This window comes from Mustela erminea, chromosome 18 (assembly GCF_009829155.1).
Source record: "Mustela erminea isolate mMusErm1 chromosome 18, mMusErm1.Pri, whole genome shotgun sequence".
Taxonomy (NCBI): domain Eukaryota; kingdom Metazoa; phylum Chordata; class Mammalia; order Carnivora; family Mustelidae; genus Mustela; species Mustela erminea.
The window spans coordinates 47142856-47169156 of NC_045631.1; the positions used below are offsets into that span (position 1 = coordinate 47142856).

The 26301-nt window shown below is 39.7% G+C and overlaps 2 protein-coding genes and 1 pseudogene across 3 annotated transcripts in view; 2 read left to right on the forward strand and 1 right to left on the reverse strand.

The window, feature by feature from the left end:
- Window positions 1-202: 202 nt before the first annotated feature.
- Window positions 203-26198, reverse strand: CCDC47 (coiled-coil domain containing 47). Its single transcript, XM_032323059.1, has 13 exons — window positions 25992-26198; window positions 19686-19954; window positions 18928-19035; window positions 18276-18450; window positions 8741-8862; window positions 8443-8508; window positions 6132-6233; window positions 5814-5924; window positions 4995-5080; window positions 3616-3674; window positions 3160-3269; window positions 2781-2948; window positions 203-1924 (listed from the first exon to the last, which is right to left on the reverse strand). Exons 2-13 carry the CDS (start codon window positions 19947-19949, stop codon window positions 1844-1846), a joined length of 1452 nt encoding a protein of 483 aa, XP_032178950.1. The 5' UTR covers window positions 19950-19954; window positions 25992-26198; the 3' UTR covers window positions 203-1843.
- Window positions 5864-26301, forward strand: part of DDX42 (DEAD-box helicase 42) — a 60403-nt gene continuing 39965 nt past the window's right edge. The window contains exon 1 of one of the 2 annotated variants that reach the window (XM_032323050.1): window positions 5864-5946. The gene's annotated coding sequence lies outside the window, so the exon portion shown is untranslated. The remainder of the gene's footprint in view (window positions 5947-26301) is intronic. The other variant, XM_032323049.1, reaches the window with a different exon arrangement.
- On the forward strand, window positions 15263-16252 carry LOC116578561 (annotated as a pseudogene).

The window sequence follows — 26301 nt, forward strand, 5'->3', positions numbered from 1 at the left end:
AGTAGGCAGAGCGGTAGGCAGAGAGAGAGAGGAAGGAAAGCAGGCTCCCCACTGAGCAGGGAGCCTGATGCGGGGCTCGATCCCAGCACCCTGAGATCATGACCTGAGCCGAAGGCAGAGGCTTAACCCACTGAGACACCCAGGCGCCCCGGGCTTAACTCTTGAAGGGCAACCCCAGAAAAGTAAAGGCGGCACTCTGAGATTTTTGTCAATTAGTTTAATGTATGTCCATAGGTAGTTCATATGAATGCTCAAATTACAAAATTAGCTGCCATGGTCCAAATGTGTGGGACTTTAAGAAAGCTTTTAATAATCAAAAGATAGCTAAGCATATCAACTTTGATTTCTAAAATGTATTTTAAACTTCGTAAAACAAGGCTAATTCTAGAATTATATAGCATTAAAGTAATTAAATCTTATGTTATTTTGTTATTTTAATAACTTAATTTCATGAACTGTTAAAAAAAATATTACATTTGCAACTCCCAGTTTACACATTTCTGCATTAACTTAGAGAAAAATCCATGTGAAAAGTTTCCATGCAGTTACAAAGGCAGCAGCACATACTGCTTTCACAGCAATTTGTTATTGCCTCAGAACACACCTGCACATAAAGCATCAACAAAAAAATATCCACCCACCCCTCTCCCACCAAAAAACCCAACCTTTTCCCATCCCCAGCAAAAATTACCTGGTACAAGCAGTGACTTAAAAAATGCTTTCTTAAGTAGGAAGCATTTATAAAATGCAGAGATCTGAACAAGCTAAATGCTCGTGCAGATAGATGGGCCTCTCCCCCAAGAGTTCCTTCCTCAAGAGGCAGAGAGAACTCTCAATAGTTTAGGAAAGCTCATTTTTAAAAGTGTATTTATGCATATTCATGGCTATTTCTTTGAAACAATATATCTAGCCTCAACTGTGAAAGAAATAAAAGCAGAAGGAAAAGCAAAGGGACATGGCCATAACACAGAGAACAGAGCTTCTCTATGAACACACCCAATAGTTTGCAACAACCAAGAAGGAACAACATGTGTAACTTCACACAGACCACTGACCTGATCTAGGTGAAGCAGTTAATTTTTCATGCATTTGTTACTCAAGGAAAACGAACAACCACATAAATACAGCATTCACATTGTCATTAGCTCATGGTATCTATCCGCTCAGGAAAAAACTGTGCTCCTTTACTACCTATCCTTAGAATTTTCCATGTACGTGTAAATATCCTAAACCCTATTAACACTGTCATCAGCACCTCCCACCTACAAAACATACACTGAACTACATTATGTTTTGAGTCCCTGAAATTTCAATACCACATGTAGTGTTCTAAATTTTACTGTTTTACAAAGTTAATGTACACACAGAAGAAAACACCAAGCAATGTGTATTGTGCAATTCCAATAGTTATTTGTGGAAACTTGGTTTAGAGTCAGTCTTTACAGCCTTGCAACTACCCAGTTTAAACAAAGAGCAACAATCTAATTATGTATCTATAAATTTCATGATATTTCTTCAAACATCAAAGCACTAAAAGCACTGATGATTCATGTTATAATTTTAAAAGTATTTTAAAACCACACAGATTCATGTATCATTCCTTTTATAAAGTAATCAAAATAATTTGGTTATCTGGAAGAGAATTACTGAAACAGAGTCCTTCCATTGCCTCTATAACCTCTGTAAAACTCCGAACCAAAACCAGAACAGGTGATGAAATAAGGATTTCTTAGTCACTTGGGAGTGTTTGGCCTTTAAGATGAGAAATGGACTGGTATTTTTTATGTTTCCCATGAATTCAGAGCTTACAGGTAGCATCAGGACTCTGGTCTCTATGATGATTCTACATGGCTTTCACTTTGATTTGTTTCATTTTCATTTGCTTCTTCTCTAATTTCTTTTGCTCACGTCTCAAGGCAGCTTCCTAGAGAAAGAAAGGGAATCCAAACTAAGCTCTAAGCACACATAGAAAAAAAAAAAAACCAGAATACTGCATATATTATTCAAAAACCTAGTCTATAGTCTATAACTTTCCAAAAGACAGTTATAAAAACTGCTAATATCTATGCTGGTTAATGAAAATTAGCTTAAAGTGAAGTAACGGTAACTAAAACCTCAAATTAGAAAGAAACTAAACACCACATTTAAGCAATTTTGTTATTCTGATTTTTCCTATACCCAGGAAACACTAACCCAACTTTCATCATAACATTTACATGTTATCTGCCAAGGATGTGTACTTCAGTTCAGAAATTAGGCTATTAATGGTGCATCTCTTCTTATAAGTGTAGACATTAAACCTGAGCACAATACTTCAGTGCATAAATATAAACAAAAAAAATAGGATTCTCTAATTCTATAATCAAATTAAACATTTTATAAAACAAGATGCATTGGACCACAGAGCACATGTGCTGGCTTCTACTGAAATTCCTAATTTCTTTCAGTTAAGTGTTTGGCTTGAAAGATGAGAGTGGAACTTTCAAAATGGGATTGTGCTGGGGAAAGGATAATTTATATCATTCTCCAGGATCACAGACTTCATCTAACCTGGTTTGAGGAAGATGGATTATTTATTGTTCTTAATAGTGCTATCAACTAAGTAATAATGCCCCAAGTGCAGAGAAAATGCTAAACTTTTAAGCCTGTGTACATTCCTATACAGAATTACCTTTACAGTCAATGATGCGTAATTAGAAGTAATTATGTTACCGTAATTAGAAGGTGCCCTTCTAAGCCCTAGTTTTACCATTAAGCAGGGTAAGAAACATCGGTCTTACCTCCAGCCTGCGCTGTTTCTCAGGATCCTCCTCATTCATAATTCGCTCCTTCTCTGCTCTTTTCTTCTCCTCACGCCGAGACTGTGCAGCTTCCTGTCTTTGCACATGTGTCAGCTTCAAGAAGTTTTCTTCTACTCGAGCTCGGTTTTTATCTGCTTTCTGTTTGCCCTTTTCCCCAAGAAACAAGACGATTTGTAAGAAATCCATTTCAATCAAACAGAACCAAGTCCCATTTAGGGACTTTTATAAAACTATTTCCATTTAGCACTTTGAGGTCAACTAGCAAAGATAAAATCGCTGAAATCACTGTTCTCTGACTCCCCCCGTGGCAAAACAACAATAAAAGGTGCCAACTTAAAATACAGGCTGTGGGTCTTACTTCTCTGTTGAGTCGGAACTTTTTGGCTTTATCAATAGAATAAATCACCATGTTCATCAAGGGTAGCAAAGCCTCCATATCCTTTGGGTAAGTGTTACCTGAGCCAGGCACTGGAAAACAAAGCCATTTTCCTATTGAGTTAATGGCAGCTAATCCTTCTGGGTCACCCAACTCTTTTTTTTTTAAAAATTAATTAATTAACTAATCCCCCCACACTCCTTTTTTTGGTATTAATAGACTCCTTTCTCCAAGTGTCTTAGGCAGCTAAAAAGCAGCAGAAAATAGAAATTAAAATAAACAGAAGGATCTCTTATTGAAGAAACCCCAAAACCAACAAGCTGGCAGGCATGGGTGGGTTTTAATGTAGCTTTTTATGGCTGTCATAAAGGAACAATATTCTCCTTAAGATCCTCTCACAGAAAATGAAGAACTTGGGCAAGACTACAGAACACTTACCATTAAATGTAAACAATAGTGTCCTCTTAGTGTCAGGTAGCTTTAAAGGCTGACCTTCCCTGTCATAAAAGAAAGGTTATTTAGAAAGAACATAAGAGAGATAATTCCCAGTCACGTCTATCACCCAATTCATTTAGATGAACAGATTCCTGCAGATAATCAGCACAGTATTTGGCTTGGCATCCCCAGTTACATATAATCTCAGAGCCTGAAGGAGCTTTACAGGTCCCTGGTCCACTTGTCTTATCTGATGGATGCATTCCCAAGTGATCTTTATCCTACACCTGAACACCTCCAGTGCTGTTCTCTAGGCAGGATATATTCCTCTCACCTGGGGAGCCCGAATGAGCCTATATTTAAGTATGATGATTGTATTTTTAAAAATATCTTTGTTTATTTTGAAGGATTTTTATATTTTATTTCCAACTCCTACTCTTATCTCCCTATAATGAAGCATCTTTATTTTTGAGTCAGGCTCAGAATAAATTTAGAAATGATCTACTATACCATATATAATTTAGTTCTGACTCACCAAAGATTCCTTTGTAATCTTTAACTATCGACCCTCCCTCCTCCCCTCACACATTAAAGGCTTCATGAATGTCACAACGTGATACTTGGCCCACAGTGTTGTTATTAAGCAAGGCAAGGAATGCAACACTATCCACAGGAATAAGGTCCTGAATAATTCTGACATACAAATAAAATCCAGATTGGCTTTTAACTGTATTTATGTGAGAGAGACCCTTAACCGAAAATTTAGGTCAGAACTAATTCTACACCAAGGGTAAACTTAAATAAGTATGCGCTCCTGAGATAGGATGTGATTTCAAGCAACAAATTTAAGCTCTGAATATGAATACTCAAATAATATTACTCTGAAGCCAGAAACTCTGCACATTGAGAGCATCTGATAATATACTAGAAAAGAATATAATCACCCAACTATTCAAAGAAGGAAGCCAAAAAGGCCATGAAATAAAATGCAGAGATCTGCAGTCAAGCATAAAGCAAAATCACAGATTTGTATCATAAATTTAAAAGGGGAAAAAGAAAAACTTTGACTACAAAGGACAAAGAGATTAGCAATTGCATTTTCTTTAGTATCTGCCAACCTGTAAGAGTCTCATCTACCTCACTGAGTGGCTGGTGCATCCATGTGGCGACACACTGCAAACGGGGGGCTTATCTCTTTGTCGCCCATAAATTTTCAGTTACCTTCATGACACATGCAGTCAAAGCGAAGGAAAGCTTAGAAAGCCTGTCATCAACTTCCCTCCCTCATTTGTTAAGATAAATTGCAGAAGCACCTTGCAGGTGTTTCAACACAGAAAGCTAATGGGGATGGTTAATTTCAATATTTTTTATCTCATACGTACTCTTGCATAATTTTTGGACCAGAGAACTGGTCTGAAAAATGAACGGATTCAATCTTGTCAGCATAGTGTGTAAGAAAGTGAACCATCTGAAATAAAGAAAAAAAAATTTTTTTAAAGTAGGGTTTGATGCATTTCCCTTTTTTCATAATGATAGTCACTCCTTAATCCTCCCTGATTTTTCACAACAGCATTAGGGTTAAAGCTTTTAAAAAATGAAATTTAGATAAGGGATCTCTCTAAATAGCACCTTTAGTCACACCAATGATCAAATTTCTTCTTAGTGAGCAGCTGAAATTATATCTCAAAATAATGTTCTAAACAAGAATGAATGCATGAAGATAAAACCTAAAATAATTTCAGGGGACTCTTCATAAACACATCACCTTGAACTTACATTAGAACTGTCTTTGAGCTACTCTGTACTTTTGTGATGCTAAGATATGCTGGCTGTTACCATTCTATAACCAACAGAAAGAAATGGTTCTCTATACATCTATCCTCTTCTACACTAACTGAAGCTAGGAAAAAAATGGACTAAATGACATAGTGATAAGGATCAATGCTATAGTCCTTTTAGAAAAACATGAAAGCCATTAGCAATCCTAGGAATAAATTGCTCTTGATTCAGACAGAAGTACTTGACTAAGCAAACTGTCTCTTTTGACAAGTTCATCTATTGCTTAAAGAACGTATTTTAATGTTTGTGTGGGAAAGGAATGGAGCAATGTCATAAAATGAGGAACGCTGTGCAGTGTGACTTTTAGGGGGAGCGCCTGTAATTGCTATGGTCTGCAAATGTAGGTCTTCTGTTGCATTTACCTTTGTATCCATCATTCCTTCTGTGACTTCTCCCATCTCTGACAGGATGGCCAAGGAATCTGGCAGTCCATACTTTGCTCCAGACTTAGGTTTGTCACTACAAAACTCACTCTAGAGGAAGAAGTAATTGAAGGTAAGACGTGATATTTTATTATACACAAACTTTTTTTCCTCAAGATAATATGTTCTGACCCATTTCAAAGTGGTGCTTAACAAGTCAAATGATATAATTAATTACCCTATGCTTTAGAGTTGAATGCTTATGTAATAAGGAGGAACAGTTCTACATGGATCTGAGTTGAAAACAGTGAGACATACCAGATCCTGCATCTCTTTCTGTAGTCGCACCAAGGCTTTCCGAGTGCCAACAGCAAATACATAGGTATCCATGTCTTCATCATTCATGGTTACTTTTATTTGCTTTAAAAACAACAACAACAAAACTCACCTGTTAGGTTCTGTGATAGGCAGAGTCCTATGATGACCCCCGAGAGTCCCACCCCCTGGTGTCTACCTCCTCCCCTTGAATGTGAGAGGAAGCTGGGAGTGCAGTGGCTATCACTGCTGTGATTATGTGGTGTCATGAGGCAGAAGGCTGCTGAACAGATGACACTGAGTCAAAAGGGACTTTATCTAGGAATGACCCAATCAAGTAAGCCCTCAAAAGGGTCTGCGCCCTAGTTGAAGAAAAGACTTGAATTGGGAAAGGGCTTATGGGGGTGGGTGGGGGATGGAGACCATGTGGCAAAGACTTCAGAATGGTCTCTAGGAGCTGAATAGTTTCCAGTTGGCAACAGTAAGAAAATGGGGACTTAAAACCATGGGGAGCTGACTTCTGTCAACAACCTGAATGACCTTAAAAAGAGGACCCCAAGCTCTCAAAATTCAAGTTGTTGAACATTTGGACTTGCTGGGAGGGCAGTGTATTCAGAGAGGGCCTGGAAGCCCTCTGCATACCACCCCCACTCCCATAACTTGCCTCTCTTCCATTTGGCTATTCCTGAATTGTACCCCGTCAATAAAAATGTTTTCCTGAGTTCTCGGAGCCATTCTAACAAACTACGGGACCCCAAAGAAGGGCCATGGGAACTCTTGATTTATAGCCCAGTAATCTCAGAAGTCCAAGACTTGCCTGGGACCTGCAAGTGGCATCTGAAGTGTGAACAGTCTTATGGAACTGAGACTTTAACCTGTGGAGTCTGGCCCTAACTCCAAGACAGATGTGAATTGAACTGAATTGTTGGACACACAGCTGGTATCTGGACAACCAGAGAACTGGCTCTTCATGTTGGAAAACACCACAGATAAACAGTTTTGAATATACCGCACTGGACCAGGGAGATAACATTATAAACCTCAAGAGTCTGGTATGATAAAACATAGCGCTATTTGTCATCCTAACTATATCTTAAAATGTCTGGGTCAAAAATTATCAGTATATAGAGGGAAGTGTTAAAGTAGGGAAATATAACAAAGACCTGGAAAGATGGCAGCTCTAAAAGGAAAGGTTTTCTGCTCTTTCATCACTGAGCAGAAATTACACAAAACACCTAAACAAAACCCAGAAAAAGGACTAAAAAATACAGAGAATCGTGTTTGTTAAGGCTGTTTATCTTTGCAGAAAAAATAAGAGATAAAACAATGGCTGACTCAAGAAAAGATACTAAATCTACTTCAAGGAAGAACTGAAAATGATTAAAACAACACTCTAAAGAGTAATTTCCACAAAAGGATAGCTGAAGAGGCATCAAAATCTCGTTTCCTACCTAATAAGACGGTATCTAGTAGGAGAAAGAATGACAGAGGACTCTTAACTGATGAGGCTTTAAAAATTAGTGGATTAAACCAACCATCAGTGGCCATATTAGAAAAATTAAAATAAGTAAAAGATATAGATTTGCAACTAAAAATGAGGCCTTTAAAATAATAACATGAGTTTTGATCTAATGACATTTCTAAGTATCTAATCATATTACTAATACAGTATTTGTTAACCAAATACTACTTTGTATTTTGACACATATGTAGACATCTCTTTTCTTCTAGTTTATATAAAAGAAACTGTGTTTTTCAGTATATTTTGGTTTCTCATAGCAGTGGGAGCCAGCACAATTATTTGTTGAATGAATGAAAGGGGGGGGATTTAGCATTTCTGGCAAAGGATACAATTTGCAGATTAACCTGTTGATACAAATAAAGGGAAGAAGATACACAAAACAATAAGGTCCCCAGATCATGATTTGAACTTATTCAGCCCAAGATATATTACTTGAAGCAAAAAATATTTAAGAAACCCACCTTATGTCAAAGATCAAAGCATTCACGAGGCACTGAGTGAGGTGTGAGAGCAAACTGTGACAACTATTTTCCCCTCCATCATCCAGGCTGATTCAGCGAATTTACCTAGTGATAGAGTATTATCTCTTTCCCTACAAAAAAACACATGTTCCCTACTCTCCATGGTTGGTACACTAAGTAGAAGATAAGCCATCTAAACAGAAAAAGGTCTATTTTCGACAAGGGACCCAAGATGCTTCAAATTCAAACAGAATTCATCCAGGAATGGAATAAGCTCTAAGAAGTTAAGAATTTAATCTATACAGAGAAAACCAGCAGGTAGAATACATACCACTTGATCACTCACTGGTCTCATCATCCGGGCCAGGACATTCAATAAGTCTTGTCTCTTGAGGAACTGAAAAAACAAAAGAATAGTTGCAACTTTTTTTTTACTATAAAGAAAAGACCATGAAGGGAGAATCGAATATTTTAAGAACTATAATCTACATTTGCTAATTAGTAGAAAGATGATTTTTATATTTTATTTTTAGCTAAAAAAAAAAGGATGAGACAGTGAATTTGGATTTGGAATCACAATGGAAAACAATTAAGGAAGATACACATTGTACCAGAAATTCCATACTTACTCTCAGCTGGATAAGCATCCCTTCACAGCACACTCGACCAGAACACCACAGGTTATAGATATGCTCATTCTCCTGGTTCAGCTTTCCTGTGCTTGTGGCTTCTTTGTTAGTTCCATCATCCCCTGGGGGTAAAACCACTTAATGTGATCTGCTGAAAATGTGGGGGCTTTACTATCTTACAGAACTCTCCTTTGGACATACAATAGATGGTCATCATTGCTTTTAATACTCTTTGTCTCCATCAAAAAACTATGGACTCTAGGGGTGCCTGGCTAGTTGAGTTAGAAGAGCATGGGACTCTTGAACTCCAGACTGTGTGTTCAAGCCCCACGTTGGGTGTAGAGATTACTGAAAAATGTAATCTTAAAAAAAATAATCACGGACTCTACTAGTATTACTTGTAGATAATGATGATTAGTTTGGAATATAAATTTCTCAAAAGTAGATACAAAATGGAGCAAAGTCAGTTTAAATGTCTCTATCAAAGGTTAGATAAAACAAAACTCCTTTGCAGTGAATAAAAAAATACCATTAATAAGAACTATTCATCGTTCCCTCCTATGTCTCCTATGGATTAACTTTAACCAAGTTTAGTTTTCCAACAGCAACATGGTAATAGTGCTATTAAGAGTTGTATTTTAGATCGAGAACCAATCATTTCTTCCTTCATTTAATTCATTAAGTGTATAAAAGAAATTGTTCAATGACACAAGGTAAAGCAGACCAAAACACCAAATGAAAACATAAGGGGTAGTGGAAGGCATTAAAGGCTGTTCATTTTTTCCCCTAATTTCCAAGTCAAAAACGACCCTGAAATACTTTGGTACAGTGAAGAGAGCAAGCATGGACACTAAAAGCAGGCAGACTAGGTTCTAATATCATGGTTGCAATTTAATAGCTTAGACAAATTTTAATACTTCTGGACTTTTGTTCCTCCTTAAGAAAATAGAAACATATCCAACTGAGAGTACTGTTGCAAAGATTAAATAAGAAACAATGGGGGAGGAGTCAAGATGGCAGAGAAGTAGCAGGCTGAGACGATATCAGGTAGCAGGAGATCAGCTAGATAGCTTATCTAACCATTGTGAATACATGCAACTCCAATGGGAAATCAAAGAGAAGAAGAGCAACAATTGGGTGCCTGGGTGGCTCAGTGGGTTAAGCCACTGCCTTCGGCTCAGGTCATGATCTCAGGGTCCTGGGATCGAGTCCCACATCGGGCTCTCTGCTCTGCAGGGAGCCTGCTTTCTCCTCTCCCTCTCTCTGCCTGCCTGTCTGCCTGCTTGTGATCTCTGTCAAATAAATAAATAAAATCTTTAAAAAAAAAAAAAAAAAAGAAGAGCAACAATTCTAGAAACAGAAAATCGATCACTTTCTGAAAGGTAGGACCTGTGGAGAAGTGAATCCAAAGTGACGGGAAGATAGACAGCGGGGGGAAGGAGGCTGGCTCCGGCAAGTGGCAGAGCAACGGAGCACAAAATCAGGACTTTTAAAAGTCTGCTGCATGGAGGGACATCGCTCCAGAGGCTAAATCGTGGGGAAGCCCACGTGGGGTCAGCGTAACCCCAGGTCCCGCGGGGTCACAGAAGGACCGGGCGTGTCTGAGTGTCGCAGAACTCGCAGGTATTAGAGTGGGGAAGCCAGCTACAGCGACAAAGCTGAGGAGTGAGCTCTCAGCTCGGGGTTACCTTGAACCGGGCACAGGCTGGGTGAGCTCGGAGCACAGCCAGAGGCCAGGGAGACGGAGTGACTGAGCACTTTTCTCCAAGCGCGCGGCTGGAGGCCAGGGAGACAGAATCGACCAAGCGCTTTTCTCCAAGCGCGAGCCATTGAGCACTTTTCTCCAAGTGCTGCCAGAGGCCAAGGAGGCGGAACGATTGGGCGCTCTTCTCTGAGGGCGCACTAAGGAGTGGGACCCGGAGTTCTCGGTTCCTCTGGGCCAGAGACTGGGAGGCCACCATTTTCATTTCCATCCTCTGGAACTCTACGGAAAGTGTTCAGGGAACAAAAGCCCCGGAAAGCAAACCCGAGCGGATTACTCAGCCCGGCCCCTGGTAAGGGTGGGGCAATTCCGCCTCCGGCAAAGACACTTGAGAATCACTACAACAGGCCCCTTCCCCAGAAGATCAACAAGAAACCCAGCCAAGACCAACTTGACCTACCAAGGAGAACAGTGATTCGTATTCCAGAGGAAGAGAAAGCAAATCTTTTCTGGACAAAATGACAAGGCGGAAAAACTCACCACAAAAAAAAGAACAAGAGGCAATACCGAAGGCTGGGGACCTAATCAATACGGACATTGGTAATGTGACAGATCTAGAGTTCAGAATGACAATTCTCAAGGTTCTAGCTGGGCTCGAAAAAGGCATAGAAGATATTAAGAGAAACCCTCTCTGGCGAGATAAAAGACCTTTCTGGAGAAATAAAAGAACTAAAATCTAACCAAGTTGAAATAAAAAAAGCTATTAATGAGGTGCAATCAAAAATGGAAGCTCTTACTGCTAGGATAAATGAGGCAGAAGAAAGAATTAGTGACATAGAAGACCAAATGACAGTGAATAAGGAAGCTGAGCAAAAGAGAGACAAACAAATACTGGACCATGAGGAGAGAATTCGAGAGAAAAGTGACACCATAAGACGACACAACATTAGAATAATTGGGATTCCAGAAGAAGAAGAAAGAGGGGAGCAGAGGTATATTGGAGAGAATTATTGTAGAGAATTTCCCTAATATAGCAAAGGGAGCAAATATCAAAATCCAGGAGATGCAAAGAACGCCCCTCAAAATCAATAAAAATAGGTCCACACCCCGTCACCTGATAGTAAAATTTACAAGTCTTAGCGACAAAGAGAAAATCCTGAAAGCAGCCCAGGAAAAAAAGTCTGTAACATACAAGGGTAAAAACGTTAGATTGGCAGTGGACCTATCCACAGAGACCTGGCAGGCCAGAAAAAACTGGCATGATATATTCAGAGCACTAAATGAGAAAAACATGCAGCCAAGAATACTATATCCAGCTAGGCTATCGTTGAAAATAGAAGGAGAGATAAAAGGCTTCCAGGACAAACAAAAACTGAGAGACTTTGCAAACACCTAACCAGCTCTATAGGAAATATTGAAAGCAGTCCTCTTAATAAAGAGAGAACCTAGAAGTAGAAGATCAGAAAGAAACAGAGACAATATACAGTAACAGTCACCTTACAGGCAATACAATAGCACTAAATTCGTATCTCTCAACAGGTACCCTGAATGTTAATGGGCTAAGTGCCCCAATCAAAAAACACAGGGTTTCAGAATGGATAAAAAAACAAACCCATCAATATGCTACCTATAAGAAACTCATTTTAGACCTGAAGACACCTCCAGATTTAAAGTGAGGAAATGGAAAACAATGCACCATGCTAATGGACATCAGAAGAAAGCTGATATATTATATCAGATATATATATCTGATCAGAAAGCTGATCCTTATATCAGATCAATTAGATTTTAAGCCAAAGACTATAATAAGAGATGAGGAAGGACACTATATCATACTCAAAGAGTCTGTCCAACAAGAAGACCTAACAATTTTAAATATCTATGCCCCTAACATGGGAGCAGCCAACTATATAAACCAATTAATAACAAAATCAAAGAAATACATCGACAACAATACAATAATAGTAGGGGACTTTCCACTCACTGAAATGGACACATCATCTAAGCAAAAGATCAACAAGGAAATAAAGGCCTTAAATGACACACTGGACCAATGGACATCACAGATATATTCAGAACATTTCATCCCAAAATAACAGAATACACATTCTTCTCTAGTGCACATGGAACATTCTCCAGAATAGACCACATCCTGGGTCATTAATCAGGTCTCAACCAGTATCAAAAGATTGGGATCATTCCCTGCATATTTTCAGACCACAATGCTCTAAAGCTAGAACTCAATCACAAGAGGAAATTTGGAAAGAACCCAAATACATGGAGACTAAACAGCATCCTTCTAAAGAATGAATGGGTCAACCAGGAAATTAAAGAAGAATTGAAAAAATTCATGGAAACAAATGATAATGAAAACACAACAGTTCAAAATCTGTGGGACACAACAAAGGCAGTCCTGAGAGGAAAATATACAGCGGTACAAGCCTTTCTCAAGAAACAAGAAAGGTCTTAAATACACAACCTAACCCTATACCTAAAGGAGCTGGAGAAAGAACAACAAAGAAAGCCTAAACCCAGCAGGAGAAGAGAAATCATAAAGATCAGAGGAGAAATCAATGAAATAGAAACTAAAAAAACAATAGAACAAATCAACGAAAGTAGGAGCTGGTTCTTTGAAAGAATTAGTAAGAATGACAAACCCCTGGCCAGACATATCAAAAAGAAAAGAGAAAGAACCCAAATAAATAAAATCATGAATGAAAGAGGAGAGATCACAACCAACACCAAAGAAATACAAACAATTATAAGAACATACTCTATGCCAACTCTATGCCAACAAATTCGACAATCTGGAAGAAATGGATACATTTCTAGAGACATATAAACTACCACAACTGAACCAGGAAGAAATAGAAAACCTGGACAGACCCATAACCAGTAAGGAGATTGAAATAGTCATCAAAAATCTCCAAACAAACAAAAGTCCAGGGCCAGACTGCTTCCCAGGGAAATTCTACCAAACATTTAAAGAAGAATTAATTCCTAATCTCCTGAAACTGTTCCAAAAAATAGAAATGGAAGGAAAACTTCTAAACTCATTTTATGAGGCCAGCATCATCTTGATCCCAAAACCAGACAAGGATCCCACCAAAAAAGAATTACAGACCAATATCCTTGATGAACACAGATGCGAAAATTCTCACCAAAATACTGGCCAATAGGATCCAACAGTACATCAAAAGGATTATTCACCACGACCAAGTGGGATTTATTCCAGGGCTGCAAGGTTGTTTCAACATCCGCAAATCAATCAATGTGATACAAGACATTAATAAAAGAAAGAACAAGAACCATATGATACTCTCAATAGATGCTGAAAAAGCATTTGACAAAGTGCAGCATCCTTCCTGATTAAAACTTTTCAAAGTGTAGGGATAGAGGGCACACACCTCAATATTATCAAAGCCATCTGTGAAAAACCCACTGCAAATATCATTCTCAATGGAGAAAAACTGAAAGCTTTTCCATTAAGGTCAGGAACACGGCAGGGATGTCAGTCATCACCACTGCTATTCAACATAGCACTAGACGTCCTAGCCTCAGCAATCAGACAACAAAAAGAAATTAAAGGCATCCAAATCGGCAAAGAAGAATTCAAACTATCACTCTTTGCAGATGATATGATACTCTATGTGGAAAACCCAAAAGGCTCCACTCCAAAACTGCTAGAACTTGTACAGGAATTCAGTAAAGTGTCAGGATATAAAGTCAATGCACAGAAATCAGTTGCATTTCTTTACACTAACAACAAGACAGAAGAAGGAGAAATTAAGGAGTCAATTCCATTTACAGTTGCACCCAAAACCATAAGATATCTAGGAATAAACCTAACCAAAGAGGCAAAGAATCTATACTCAGAAAACTATAAAGTACTCATGAAAGAAATTGAGAAAGACACAAAGAAATGGAAAAATGTTCCATGCTCATGGATTGGAAGAACAAATATTGTCAAAATGTCTATGCTACCTAAAGCAATCTACACATTTAATGCAATCCTTATTAAAATCCCCCCCATTTTTTCCAAAGAAATGGAAGAAATAATCCTAAAATTTATATGGAACCAGAAAAGACCTTGTATAGCCAAAGGAATACTGAAAAGGAAAGCCAAAGTTGGTGGCATCACAATTCCGGACTTCAAGCTCTATTACAAAGCTGTCATCATCAAGACAGTATGGTACTGGCACAAAAACAGACACACAGATCAACGGAACAGAATAGAGAGCCCAGAAATAGACTCTCAAATTTATGGTCAACTAATCTTCGATAAAGCAGGAAGGAATGTCCAATGGAAAAAAGACAGCCTCTTCAACAAATGGTGCTGGGAAAATTGGACAGCCACATGCAGAAGAATGAAACTGGACTATTTCCTTACACCACACACGAAAATAGACTCAAAATGGATGAAGGGCCTCAATGTGAGAAAGGAATCCATCAAAATCCTTGAGGAGAACACAGGCAGCAACCTCTTTGACCTCAACCGCAGCAACTTCTTCCTAGGAATATCGCCAAAGGCAACAGAAACAAGGGCAAAAATGAACTAATGGGATTTCATCAAGATCAAAAGCTTTTGCACAGCAAAGGAAACCATTAACAAAACCAAAAGACAACTGACAGAATGGGAGAAGATATTTGCAAACCACATACCAGATAAAGGGCTAGTATCCAAAATCTATAAAGAGCTTAGTAAACTCAACACCCAAAGAACAAATACTCCAATCAAGAAATGAGCAGAGGGAGATACGTTCGTTAGGTTACTCTTTTCTGCCTGTGGACGCCGCTGAGTAAGCATCGTTAAAGTCTCCCCTCCCACCGCCGTCATGTCTAAGTCAGAGTCTCCCAAAGAGCCTAACAGCTGCGAAAGCTCTTCATCGGAGGTCTGAGCTTTGAAACAACCGATGAGAGTCTGAGGAGCCATTTTGAGCAATGGGGAACACTTACGGACTGTGTGGTAATGAGAGATCCGAACACCAAGCGCTCCAGAGGCTTTGGGTTTGTCACCTATGCCACTGTGGAGGAGGTGGATGCAGCCATGAATGCAAGGCCACACAAGGTGGATGGAAGAGTTGTGGAACCAAAGAGGGCTGTCTCAAGAGAAGATTCTCAAAGACCTGGTGCCCACTTAACTGTGAAAAAGATTTTTGTTGGTGGCATTAAAGAAGACACTGAAGAACATCATCTAAGAGATTATTTCGAACAGTATGGGAAAATCGAAGTGATTGAGATCATGACTGACCGAGGCAGTGGCAAAAAGAGGGGTTTTGCTTTTGTAACATTTGATGACCATGATTCTGTAGACAAGATTGTCATTCAAAAATACCATACTGTGAATGGCCACAACTGTGAAGTAAGGAAAGCGCTCTCTAAGCAAGAGATGGCTAGTGCTTCATCCAGCCAAAGAGGTCGAAGTGGTTCTGGAAACTTTGGTGGTGGTCGTGGAGGTGGTTTTGGTGGGAATGACAACTTTGGTCGCGGAGGAAACTTCAGTGGTCGAGGTGGCTTTGGTGGCAGTTGAGGTGGTGGTGGATATGGTGGCAGTGGGGATGGCTATAACGGATTTGGTAATGATGGAAGCAACTTTGGAGGTGGCGGAAGCTATAATGATTTTGGCAATTACAACAATCAATCCTCAAATTTTGGACCCATGAAAGGAGGCAATTTTGGAGGCAGAAGCTCTGGCCCTTATGGTGGTGGAGGCCAATACTTCGCCAAACCACGAAACCAAGGTGGCTATGGTGGTTCCAGCAGCAGCAGCAGCTATGGCAGTGGCAGAAGGTTTTAATTACTGCCAGGAAACAAAGCTTAGCAGGAGAGGAGAGCCAGAGAAGCGACAGGGAAGCTACAGGTTACAACAGATTTGTGAACTCAGCCAAGCACAGTGGTGGCAGGGCCTAGCTGCTACAAAGAAGACATGTTTTAGACAATACTCATGTGTATGGGCAAAAAAACTCGAGGACTGTATTTGTGACTAATTGTATAACAGGTTATTTTAGTTTCTGTTCTGTGGAAAGTGTAAAGCATTCCAACAAAGGGTTTTAATGTAGGTTTTTTTTTTTTTTTTTTTTTTGCACCCATGCTGTTGATTGCTAAATGTAATAGTCTGATCATGACGCTGAATAAATGTGTCTTTTAAAAAAAAAAAAAAAAAAAAAAAAGAAATGAGCAGAGGACAGGAACAGACATTTCTGCAAAGAAGACATCCAGATGGCCAACAGACACATGAAAAAATGCTCCACATCACTTGGCATCAGGGAAATACAAATCAAAACCACAATGAGATACCACCTCACACCAGTCAGAATGGCTAAAATTAACAAGTCAAGAAATGACAGATGCTGGCGAGGATGCGGAGAGAGGGGAACCCTCCTACACTGTTGGTGGGAATGCAAGCTGGTGCAACCACTCTGGAAAACAGTGTGAAGGTTCCCCAAAAACGTGAAAATAGAACTACCCTATGACCCAGCAATTGCACTACTGGGTATATATTCTAAAGATACAAATGTGGTGCTCTGAAGGGGCACGTGCACCTGAATGTTTATAGCAGCAATGTCCACAATAGCCAAACTATGGAAAGAACCTAGATGTTCATCAACAGATGAATGGATAAAGAAGATGTGGTATATATATATATACAAGGGAATACTATGCAGCCATCAAAAGAAATGAAATCTTGCCACTTGTGACGACGTGGGTGGAACTAGAGGGTATTATGCTTAGTGAAATAAGTCAATCGGAGAAGAGAACTATCATATGATCTCCCTGATATGAGGAAGTGGAGATGCAATATTGGGGGCTTGGGGGGTAGGAAAAGAAAAAATGAAAGAAGATGGGATCGAAAGACTCAATCTCAAAAAACAGACTGAGGGTTGCTGGGGGGAGGGGGGATGGGAGAGGGTGGTGGGGATATTGACATTGGGGAGGGTATTTGCTACAATGAGTGCTGTGAAATGTGCAGACCTGGCAATTCACAGACCTGCACCCCTGGGGATAAAAATACATATGTTTATTAAAATAAATAAAAAAAAATAAGAAACAATGTATGCAAAGTACCTAGCCTAACACAGAAACAGTCAGCGGAAGAGCTGAGATGGATACTTGCTTACTAAAAGTAAACAATGTGTGAAAGGCCAAACTGAGGCGCTTACTCCCTACACTACCCAAGTACAGGGCTTCCTCTAAGGTCCTTCAGTGCATACCTTTTCAGTGGATCCAAAACTAAAGTTCCCAGAATGTGAGGAAATTCTAAAGGATTTCTAATTTCTTTTTTTTTTTAAGATTTTATTTATTTATTTGACAGAGAGAGAGAGATCACAAGTAGGCAGAGAGAGAGGGGAAGCAGGCTCCCCCGTGAGCAGAGAGCCAGATGCAGGGCTTGATCCCAGGACCTTGAGATCATGACCTGAGCCGAAGGCAGACACTTAACCCACTGAGCCACCCAGGTGCCCCAAGGATTTCTAATTTCTAAATGATGAAATGAAGGCATTTATCAAGATACCTGAAATGTCAAAATTCCTTTTTTCCAGGCAGACTTCTATCAACTTGTTTTAATAGCACTAATTATCTCATTCCAATCAGAAGAGGTTAATCAATAACTGCTAACTGGCAATTAGTGATTAATGAAAAATTAGAAGATTACTTCATAGATGCAATTAATTCAGTACGTGAGACCTAATAAAAACGGAATCCTTCCTAAGAGGAAAAAAAAGCATCCTCTTCAGCAGTGCATGAAAGCAGTTAGATGCTTATATTGAGGAGAATAAACAGTTCTTACCAGGTGGCGATCAGGCATGCAGCTGGATTTATATTAGCCTAACTTACCTACTAAGGTAAAGTTGCTCTCCAAAAGCTCTCTATGAGTATTAAACCAGGCTTGAGCAAGACGGCTGTTTTTATTCTTCCCAATGATATAATTCATGATATAGGCGAGCAGACCAGTCACCATCAAAATTTCTAGATAATAACTCTCCCAACTGTTCTGGAGGTGTGCAGGCACCTAAAGATGAACAATCATTCCACTTAATGCTGGGTGAGGTTGAAGGATGGAGTCTAACTCATGGGATAAAGGGGAATAAGGGAAGTGGATAATTTAGGTAACTGTCACTAAATATGGTTATACATTGAAAAATATGCCCATTTTGGTCAGCTTTTGGAAAGATTCTTTAAGGAAATGTTAGGACAATCAAATGGAATGAAAAGCTGGAAAGCTCTTTCTATTAACTTGATTCTGAGTCCTACCAACCAAATAAACCCAGTTTCCAGTCTCTTCATCATTCCTTGATAAATACAACTAGAAGACTAGAAAAAAAAAATAGGGGTGGCTTCTCTAGGTGTGGAGTTTTATCATTAGAATTGATGTCAAATTCTCACTATTACGTCAACACCAGCTACATGTCACTAATTATATTTCTGGGATTAATAACAGCCAGATATTTTGTTGGTTAGTCTGGAATTCAGAATCCGGTATACCTACATCAACAATTGTTATTGGGTCTTTATTTTTGCTAGAAGAAGTATCTGGTTTGTCTTCATAACCTTCAAATTCTTCATCATCATATGGCTCACTCTCTGTATCTCCCTCCTACAAAAAGCAGGAACAATCTGTTTTCCCCTACAAAGGTGCCCAGCAATTGCATCTCATTTTTGTAGGCAACATTTGTAGAGGAAAACAAAACATATAAGTAGCAGCACAGAACACAGAAATACTCCATATTTTTTTTTAAAGATTTTATTTATTTATTTGACAGAGTGAGATCACAGTAGACAGAGAGGCAGGCAGAGAGAGAGAGAGAGGGAAGCAGGCTCCCTGCTGAGCAGAGAGCCCGATTCGGGACTCGATCCCAGGACCCTGAGATCATGACCTGAGCCGAAGGCAGCTGCTTAACCCACTGAGCCACCCAGGTGCCCCAGAAATATTCCGTATTTGTTACAAATGGTAACTCTCCCTGCATTTGAACTGACACAATTCCCACCCACACACAGGATCCATTCTCCACCCCTTTCAACCAGGGTCTCCATAGAGAAGAAAAATACAATTCATTCTTCTATCAATGTAAAAGATGGAACATACCACAAAACATCTAGAAGAACTCCGCCTACTGAACAAAAGTGAAGATAGCAGAGAGTAAAGATCTCCTTAGATCTGGGTGTTACTTTTAATGTCTGGAGAATGTGCCGGTTACCGATCTTCCCATCCTTCCACTTTCCCAAAATCAAGAAAAAGAACCTCACCTGGGTATCTGTATCTTCAAAATCTCCCTCTTGGTTTTCATCCTGCCCTTCTAACTCCACAGTGGTCTCGTCTTCGTCATCTTCCGTTGTTATCACCCGCTGAGGATTTTCAGTAACAGAATCTTCTGTGACATCCTCGAATTCAGCAAAGTCATTATCATCATATTCTACTATGTCTTCTTCATCCTCAAAATCATCAAACTTGGCTTCAGAGACACTCCCGAACACCAAAAGGACAACACAGAAAGCAAGGAAGGCTTTCATTGCACCTAAAAATGAGTTAAAAAAATAAACCAAAACCCTAAACGGAGAGCCATTCATCTAAACATACCAATCAAATTTTGTAAATAGTTAAAAAATAAATCTGTGACCCTCTTGCTTTTAAAAATTTAATATAATTCATTTCAGATAGCATTATATAAAGAGCAGTGAGGTAAGGGGCAAGAGGACTGGGTTCTAGTCTGGACTCTGTCACTAGTTACTGTGAAATCTTGGACAAGTCATTTAATTTCTTTGGTTTCTTTTTTTTTATTATTGTTATTTTTTGTGGATTTTTTTTTTAAGATTTTATTTATTTGTCAGAGAGAGAGAGAGTGAGCAGGAGCACAAGAAGGGGGAGAAACAGGCAGAGAGAAAAGCAGGCTCCCCACGGAGCAAGGAGCCCGATGTGGGACTTGATCCCAGGATCCTGGGATCATGACTGGAGCCGAAGGCAGATGCTTAACCTACTGAGCCACCCATACGTTCCTTTAGGTTGATTTCCATTAACACTATGTATTAATCCTAAGCATTTAGGAAGTGGGAAGTAGTATAATGAAATAAGAACAAAATGCAACTGTTTATCTATTAGCAGTCATTCGTGAATAGAAAAAACCTTTCATCCTTAGGTCAACTTTGTGTGTGATATATGAACATCATCATCATCAAAGCAAACATTTAAGATACAAAAGTTCTAGGCCCTGTCCTAAAGGCTTTATAAGAAGCCACTAACTTAATCCTCATAACAACCCTCTGAGAAAAGTAGCATTAACATCTCCGTTTCACAGATAAGTAAAATGAAGCACAGAGATGCTAAGTAATACAGATACCAAGTGGCACAGAGCTATGATTTGATCCCAGTTATTCCCCCAGAATCCCTCCCTACTGTGAACCACTTCTCAACCTGCTTCTCAACTGTAAGCCAGTGCTGTGATTTCACATCACTTAAAGTAGTAATTTTTTTCTAACAAAATTGTTCCTAATGTACATGATGGAATTAAATACATCAGCATTTTACAGCTTTCTGAAAAGAACACTAGGTATTCCACGATCTAAACAATTTTCCGAACCAACAAATATAATGAAATCAGATCTGTGACAAAAATGTGCCAAATGATATGAAAACATAGATGACAATGAAATCATCATACCAAACAGGTTAAGACATTACCCAAAAAAGGGAGTACATGTGATCTAGAGTTTGAAGAGTACTTAGAGTTAAACCATCAAATCTATTTAGGCTGTATTTCTAGTCCTCCCCTCTCATCTAAACACCAGCCTTATAGCACCAATTGTGTAACAGACATGTCCATTTCTGTGCTCTACACACTTTTCTGAATAGGGTCAAATAATAAATATTTTAGGCTTTGTGTACAACATACTGTTCTCCATTACATGTTCTTTTTTAAAACAACCCTTTAAAAATGTAAAAACCATTCTTAGTTCATACGCTATACAAAGTCAGTCTTTCAGGCTACAGTCTGCTAACCACTGCCCTACAAACATCTCAAAATTAACAGATACCTAAATTTCTCTATCTCTATGTTAACATCAGTCCCATTTTTCCAGTTTTACTTGTTGAAAAGAGCAAGATATCTACTTTCTCATTTCCTTTTCTCCTTCATATCTAATCAGACATCAAATCCTTGTGTTTCCTTGTTTGGTTCCCAAAGCCACCATGACAATCCAAGTTATCAACACCTGCTGAAGAATCAGTGTTATCCTAAATGGTCTCCCCATCTCAATTCTCTCCCTATTCCCTACTTCTCTTCCCAAAAAAAAAAACACACTGCCTTTCTAAAACACAACTTTTGTTATGTAAGAATTCAATAACCATGAAAGGCTAGCCAATTCCTACAGAGTATTATAAACTCTTCTGGCTCTCGCTGCTTTCCATAAGATGATCCTACTATATCTAATCAAATGTACCCTCACTGAACACATCATCACATCAAATACAATGCCAACAGAAGGAAAATATCATAAATTTGCATGATACTTTAGCTTCAAGATGTGTTACTGAAAGTATTACTTGTGATAGTAAAAAATTTGAAACTGTGGGGTTAAACTGTGGGTACATACAAAAAACAAATTTATTTTTTGTCCATTAAAAATTGTTACAAATGAATTAAGAACCCCTCTTGTTTTAGAAGCAAATACACAAAAACAAAAAGGTTTAGAAGGATGTGTATCATAGTAGTTACTTTGTATGGTAAGATAATGGGCATTTTGCCTTTACTTCTTAATTTTTCTATGATGTGCTTTTGTAAAAAGTTCTTTAAAAAAATAAGGGATACCTGGGTGACTCAGTTGGTTAAGCATCTGCCTTTGGCTCAGGTCATGATCCAGAGTCCTCGGATTGAGTACCACATCTGGCTCCTTGCTCAGCGGGGAGCTAGCATCCCCCTATGCCTGGCACTCCTCCTGTTTATGCGCACCTGCACACTCTCTCTCACACATAAATAAAATCTTTTTTTTTTTTTTAAGATTTTAATTTATTTATTTGACAGAGAGAAAGATCACAAGTAGGCAGAGAGAGAGGGGAAACAGGCTCCCCACTGAGCAGAGAGAGTCCTAGATCCAGGACCCTGAGATCATGATCTGAGTCGAAGGTAGAGGCTTAACCCACTGAGCCACCCAGGCGCCCCGCCCCAAATGAAATCTTTAAAAATAAAAAATAAAAAATAAAAGCATGGTTCCTGTGCTCAAGAAGAGGTGCTGCAGACTATGGGATAGCTATAGCACAGAGCCCTGGTATCTTAGAAGTCTGGTAAAATGGAGCATTGGGTTTATAGACCCAAGTCAGGGAAATTAGGCTAGGAAGGCAAGCAAGAGCCAGATCATGCGATCCTTACTTAAATACCACACGAAGAAGTTTGGGTGCTTAGAATCAACTAAGAGTTTAGGTAGGAGAATGGCACTTTCAGATTTGCAAATTAACCCTGAAAGCTCATATGTAAGGTGAACTGGGTTTCAGGTGGAATGTACCTGAGACAGGAAAAATAAAAGTGGCTGAGATAGTTAGGTAAGAGACAAAACAAGACTGAACTGGCAATGCTATTGGGGATGAACAGGAAAACAACTTGACATTACTAAGAATTATACTGGTCAGCATAAAGTGACTGGATATAGGAATGTGGGAAAGGAAGATCTGGGTGATTCTAAGTTTTGGCTTGAATCATAACTGAACAAAGTCATCTTTGAGATAAAGAACAAAGGAGGAGAATTGTCGGGGGGGATAAATTAAATTTAGTACCTGTTGAAAAGTTTGGAGTGTTTTCAGGTGTAGTATGTTAGATGATTAACATTTACCTCTTGATTTTCACAAACTCCCTATAAAAAGGAATTATTACCTATTTACAGAGGGAGAAAAGGAAGTGGTTTGAAACAGAAGTCTGGAGTTCAGGACAGAAGCCTAACTAAGATAGAAACAGAGAGGATGCCAGAATAGATGAGCTCCCCAAAGAGTATTAAGAATTAGGTTAAAAAACAAACACCAAAACTCTTGAAACAAATAACAAATAACAGCTAAGAGGTGGGCATAATGGGAAGAACTGGAATGGGAAACTAAGAAGGAATGGTTAGCAAAAAAAATGGGGGCACCTGGGTGGCTCAGTCAGTTAAGGGTCTGCCTTTGGCTCAGGTCATGAGCCCAGGGTCCTGGGATGGAGTCCCGTGTCAGGGTTTCTGCTTGGCGGGGAGCATGCTTATCCTTCTCCCGCTGCCTGCCGCTCTGTATGCTTGTACTGTCTTTCTCTCTGTCAAATAAATGTAATATTTTTTAAAAAATTTAAAAAAAGAGTAGATGTTAAAAAGTTCTCATCACAGAGGAAAAAAAACAAAAAAAGAGAAAGAAAAAAAAGAAGGGACTCTTGTCAAAGTGGTATTATAGAAGTCAAAGGAGAAGCATATTTCTAAGATGGAAAAGAACTCAGTTTCAATTGCTGCAGAAAGTTCAAGCAAAACATGGACCAGAAATTTCCAAATACTTGTAACAAAATCATTATTGGCAACTGCAAGGAAGTGGTCAAGATGAAAGCCAGAATGCAGGGATTGAGCGAGGTGAGTGGGTGGTAAAGGCAGTGAGCACTACTCTTTCAAGGTGCTCTGGGATAGTGAATATTCTGTATCTCATATTTATATAACACTGTAGACTCTTAAAGGAATCAGTTCACTATCAAAGGCTATTGCCCAATACCTTGCAATCCATGGCTGATCAAGAAATATACTTAAAATTAGGGGCACCTGGGTGCCCAGTAGGTTAAGTGTCTGCCTTCTGCTCAGGTCATGGTCCAAGGGACTGGGCTCCCTGCTCAGTGGGGAGTCGGCTTCTCCCCCTGCCCTGCCCCGTGCTCATGCACTCTCTCTCTCTCAAATAAGTAAATAAATCTAAAAATGAAAGAAAAAAATATACTTAAAATTGAACGAAATTAATAAAATTTGAAAGGCACAAATAATGTGAGAAATGCCATAAAGGACAGGCCAACGGCATATCCTTTCCAATATCTGGTCTTGGAGGTTAGCACCAGGTTAACAGTAACCTTAAAGAGGTTTGTGATATGTCTCCAAATATCTCTAGTTCCTTTAATAATCTTTCATTATAGTTAAAAGTGGAAGAAATATGAAAAAAAGCACATATTTTGGTTGAGTTACATTTGCTTTAAAACATCAGCAGTACCATTTACGAGCCATATGATCTTGTACTAATTACTTAAAATTCCCTGTTCCCCACATACCTATTCACTTTTGCCTCATAAGGATGTAGCTGATATTACAGGAGATATGTGCCGGCATATAAAAGGCATTCAATAAGTATTATTTCTCCTTACTTCCTTCAAGGCCTGTGCCTATGAACACCCTTTAAGATTTAAAAAACTTAATTCTTAGAGCTTCCCTGTCCAAATCTCAATCTTATACTTTTTCAAATAGCAGCAAATAAAGATTAACATTGGCACAGACAACTTGAATAACTGCAAAAAAGTCATCATTTCAATCACAACTTCCAGTTAGAATGTTCACATCATAGAAACATTTCTAAGATAACTCAGCACTGTACCACGGCTTCTTCAAGGTTATTTGGGTTAAAGTTATCCAAGCCACTTATATCTTGGCCTTCCTTCTGAGAAGTTTCTCTGCTGCACCTGTCATCTCATTTTTCAAAGGCACAACTCCCTGCCAGGCCTCCCAGTCTTGAGAGTCCTGGGGCAAGGAACACAAGCACTAACAGGTCTGGTTTAGTTATCTCCCTAGCTCACTGGGTGGTCTCTGGGTAACTGGGTCTGTACTTAAAAATCTGAAGAGGAATAAGTGGGGGAAATCATTCCTTTTTGTCATTTTATTATTTTTTTAAAGATTTATTTGTCAGAGAGAGCGCGAGCGCACAGGCAGGCAGAGGGATAAGCAGGCTCCCTGCTGAGCAAGGAGCCCAATGTGGGACTCTATTCCAGGATGCTGGGATCCTGACCTGAGCCGAAGGCAGCCGATTAACACAGAGCCACCCACGCGTCCACTTCTCATTTTAGATTAGGCCTTTCTGACAACTACCAGACTACCAGACTTTTGAAAAACATGTAGATATTTCCCTGTCTCCTTACACCCCTCGGATACAAACGGACTCATGTCAGAAACCTTCCGAGAAAAGCAGCCAGAGGTGGTTGCTTCTGTTAAGCCACTGGGGTCTAGTCTTTCCCACCATGGAGAATCAATTCATCCTAACGGTTATACTCCATTCTTCCTGTTGCACCCTGTAGCTTCCTGTAACTTTGCCCTTCTAGCTGGCATTTGCCCGTAGCTCTGCAGGCAAGTTCTCAAAAACGTCAAAATCACCCCAACCCCGAAGACCAAGAGAAAATGGGCCTTGGGGTGGACGAAGTTTGTTTTCTGTTTTTAAGAAGGCCAGGAGAGGTGAGAAGGCGCGATCCATGTCACCCCGGGCCTGACTTAGTGGGGCTGGGTGGGAAACGGGACGTGCCTAGGCCACGCAACTTAAAAGTCACTGCTCGGCCTGGCTGGGCCCCACCGACTAACGCGTCATGGCCCGTTTCGTACCTGAACTGCGGCTAGAACCCGGCCCAGCGCTCCTGCAGCCGCCGCTTCTAGGACCGGCTGCCACTTAAGCGGTCACCGCGATTTTCCTGCCCCCGATCTCTCTAGGACGCAGTCGAACCAGGTAGCTCAGTCACGCTAAGCCACTCTTCACGTAGTCTCCGCCATCCGTTACGTAGAATGCGTGCGGACTGTCCGCGCTTGCGCGCGGCGGAGGGGGGCGGGGTGGCGGGCCGCTGCCTCGGGAACCGCGCGAGACCTCCTCCTCCCCCGCCCAGCGGAGGCAAGGTGGGGCAGCTGGGAAAATTACATA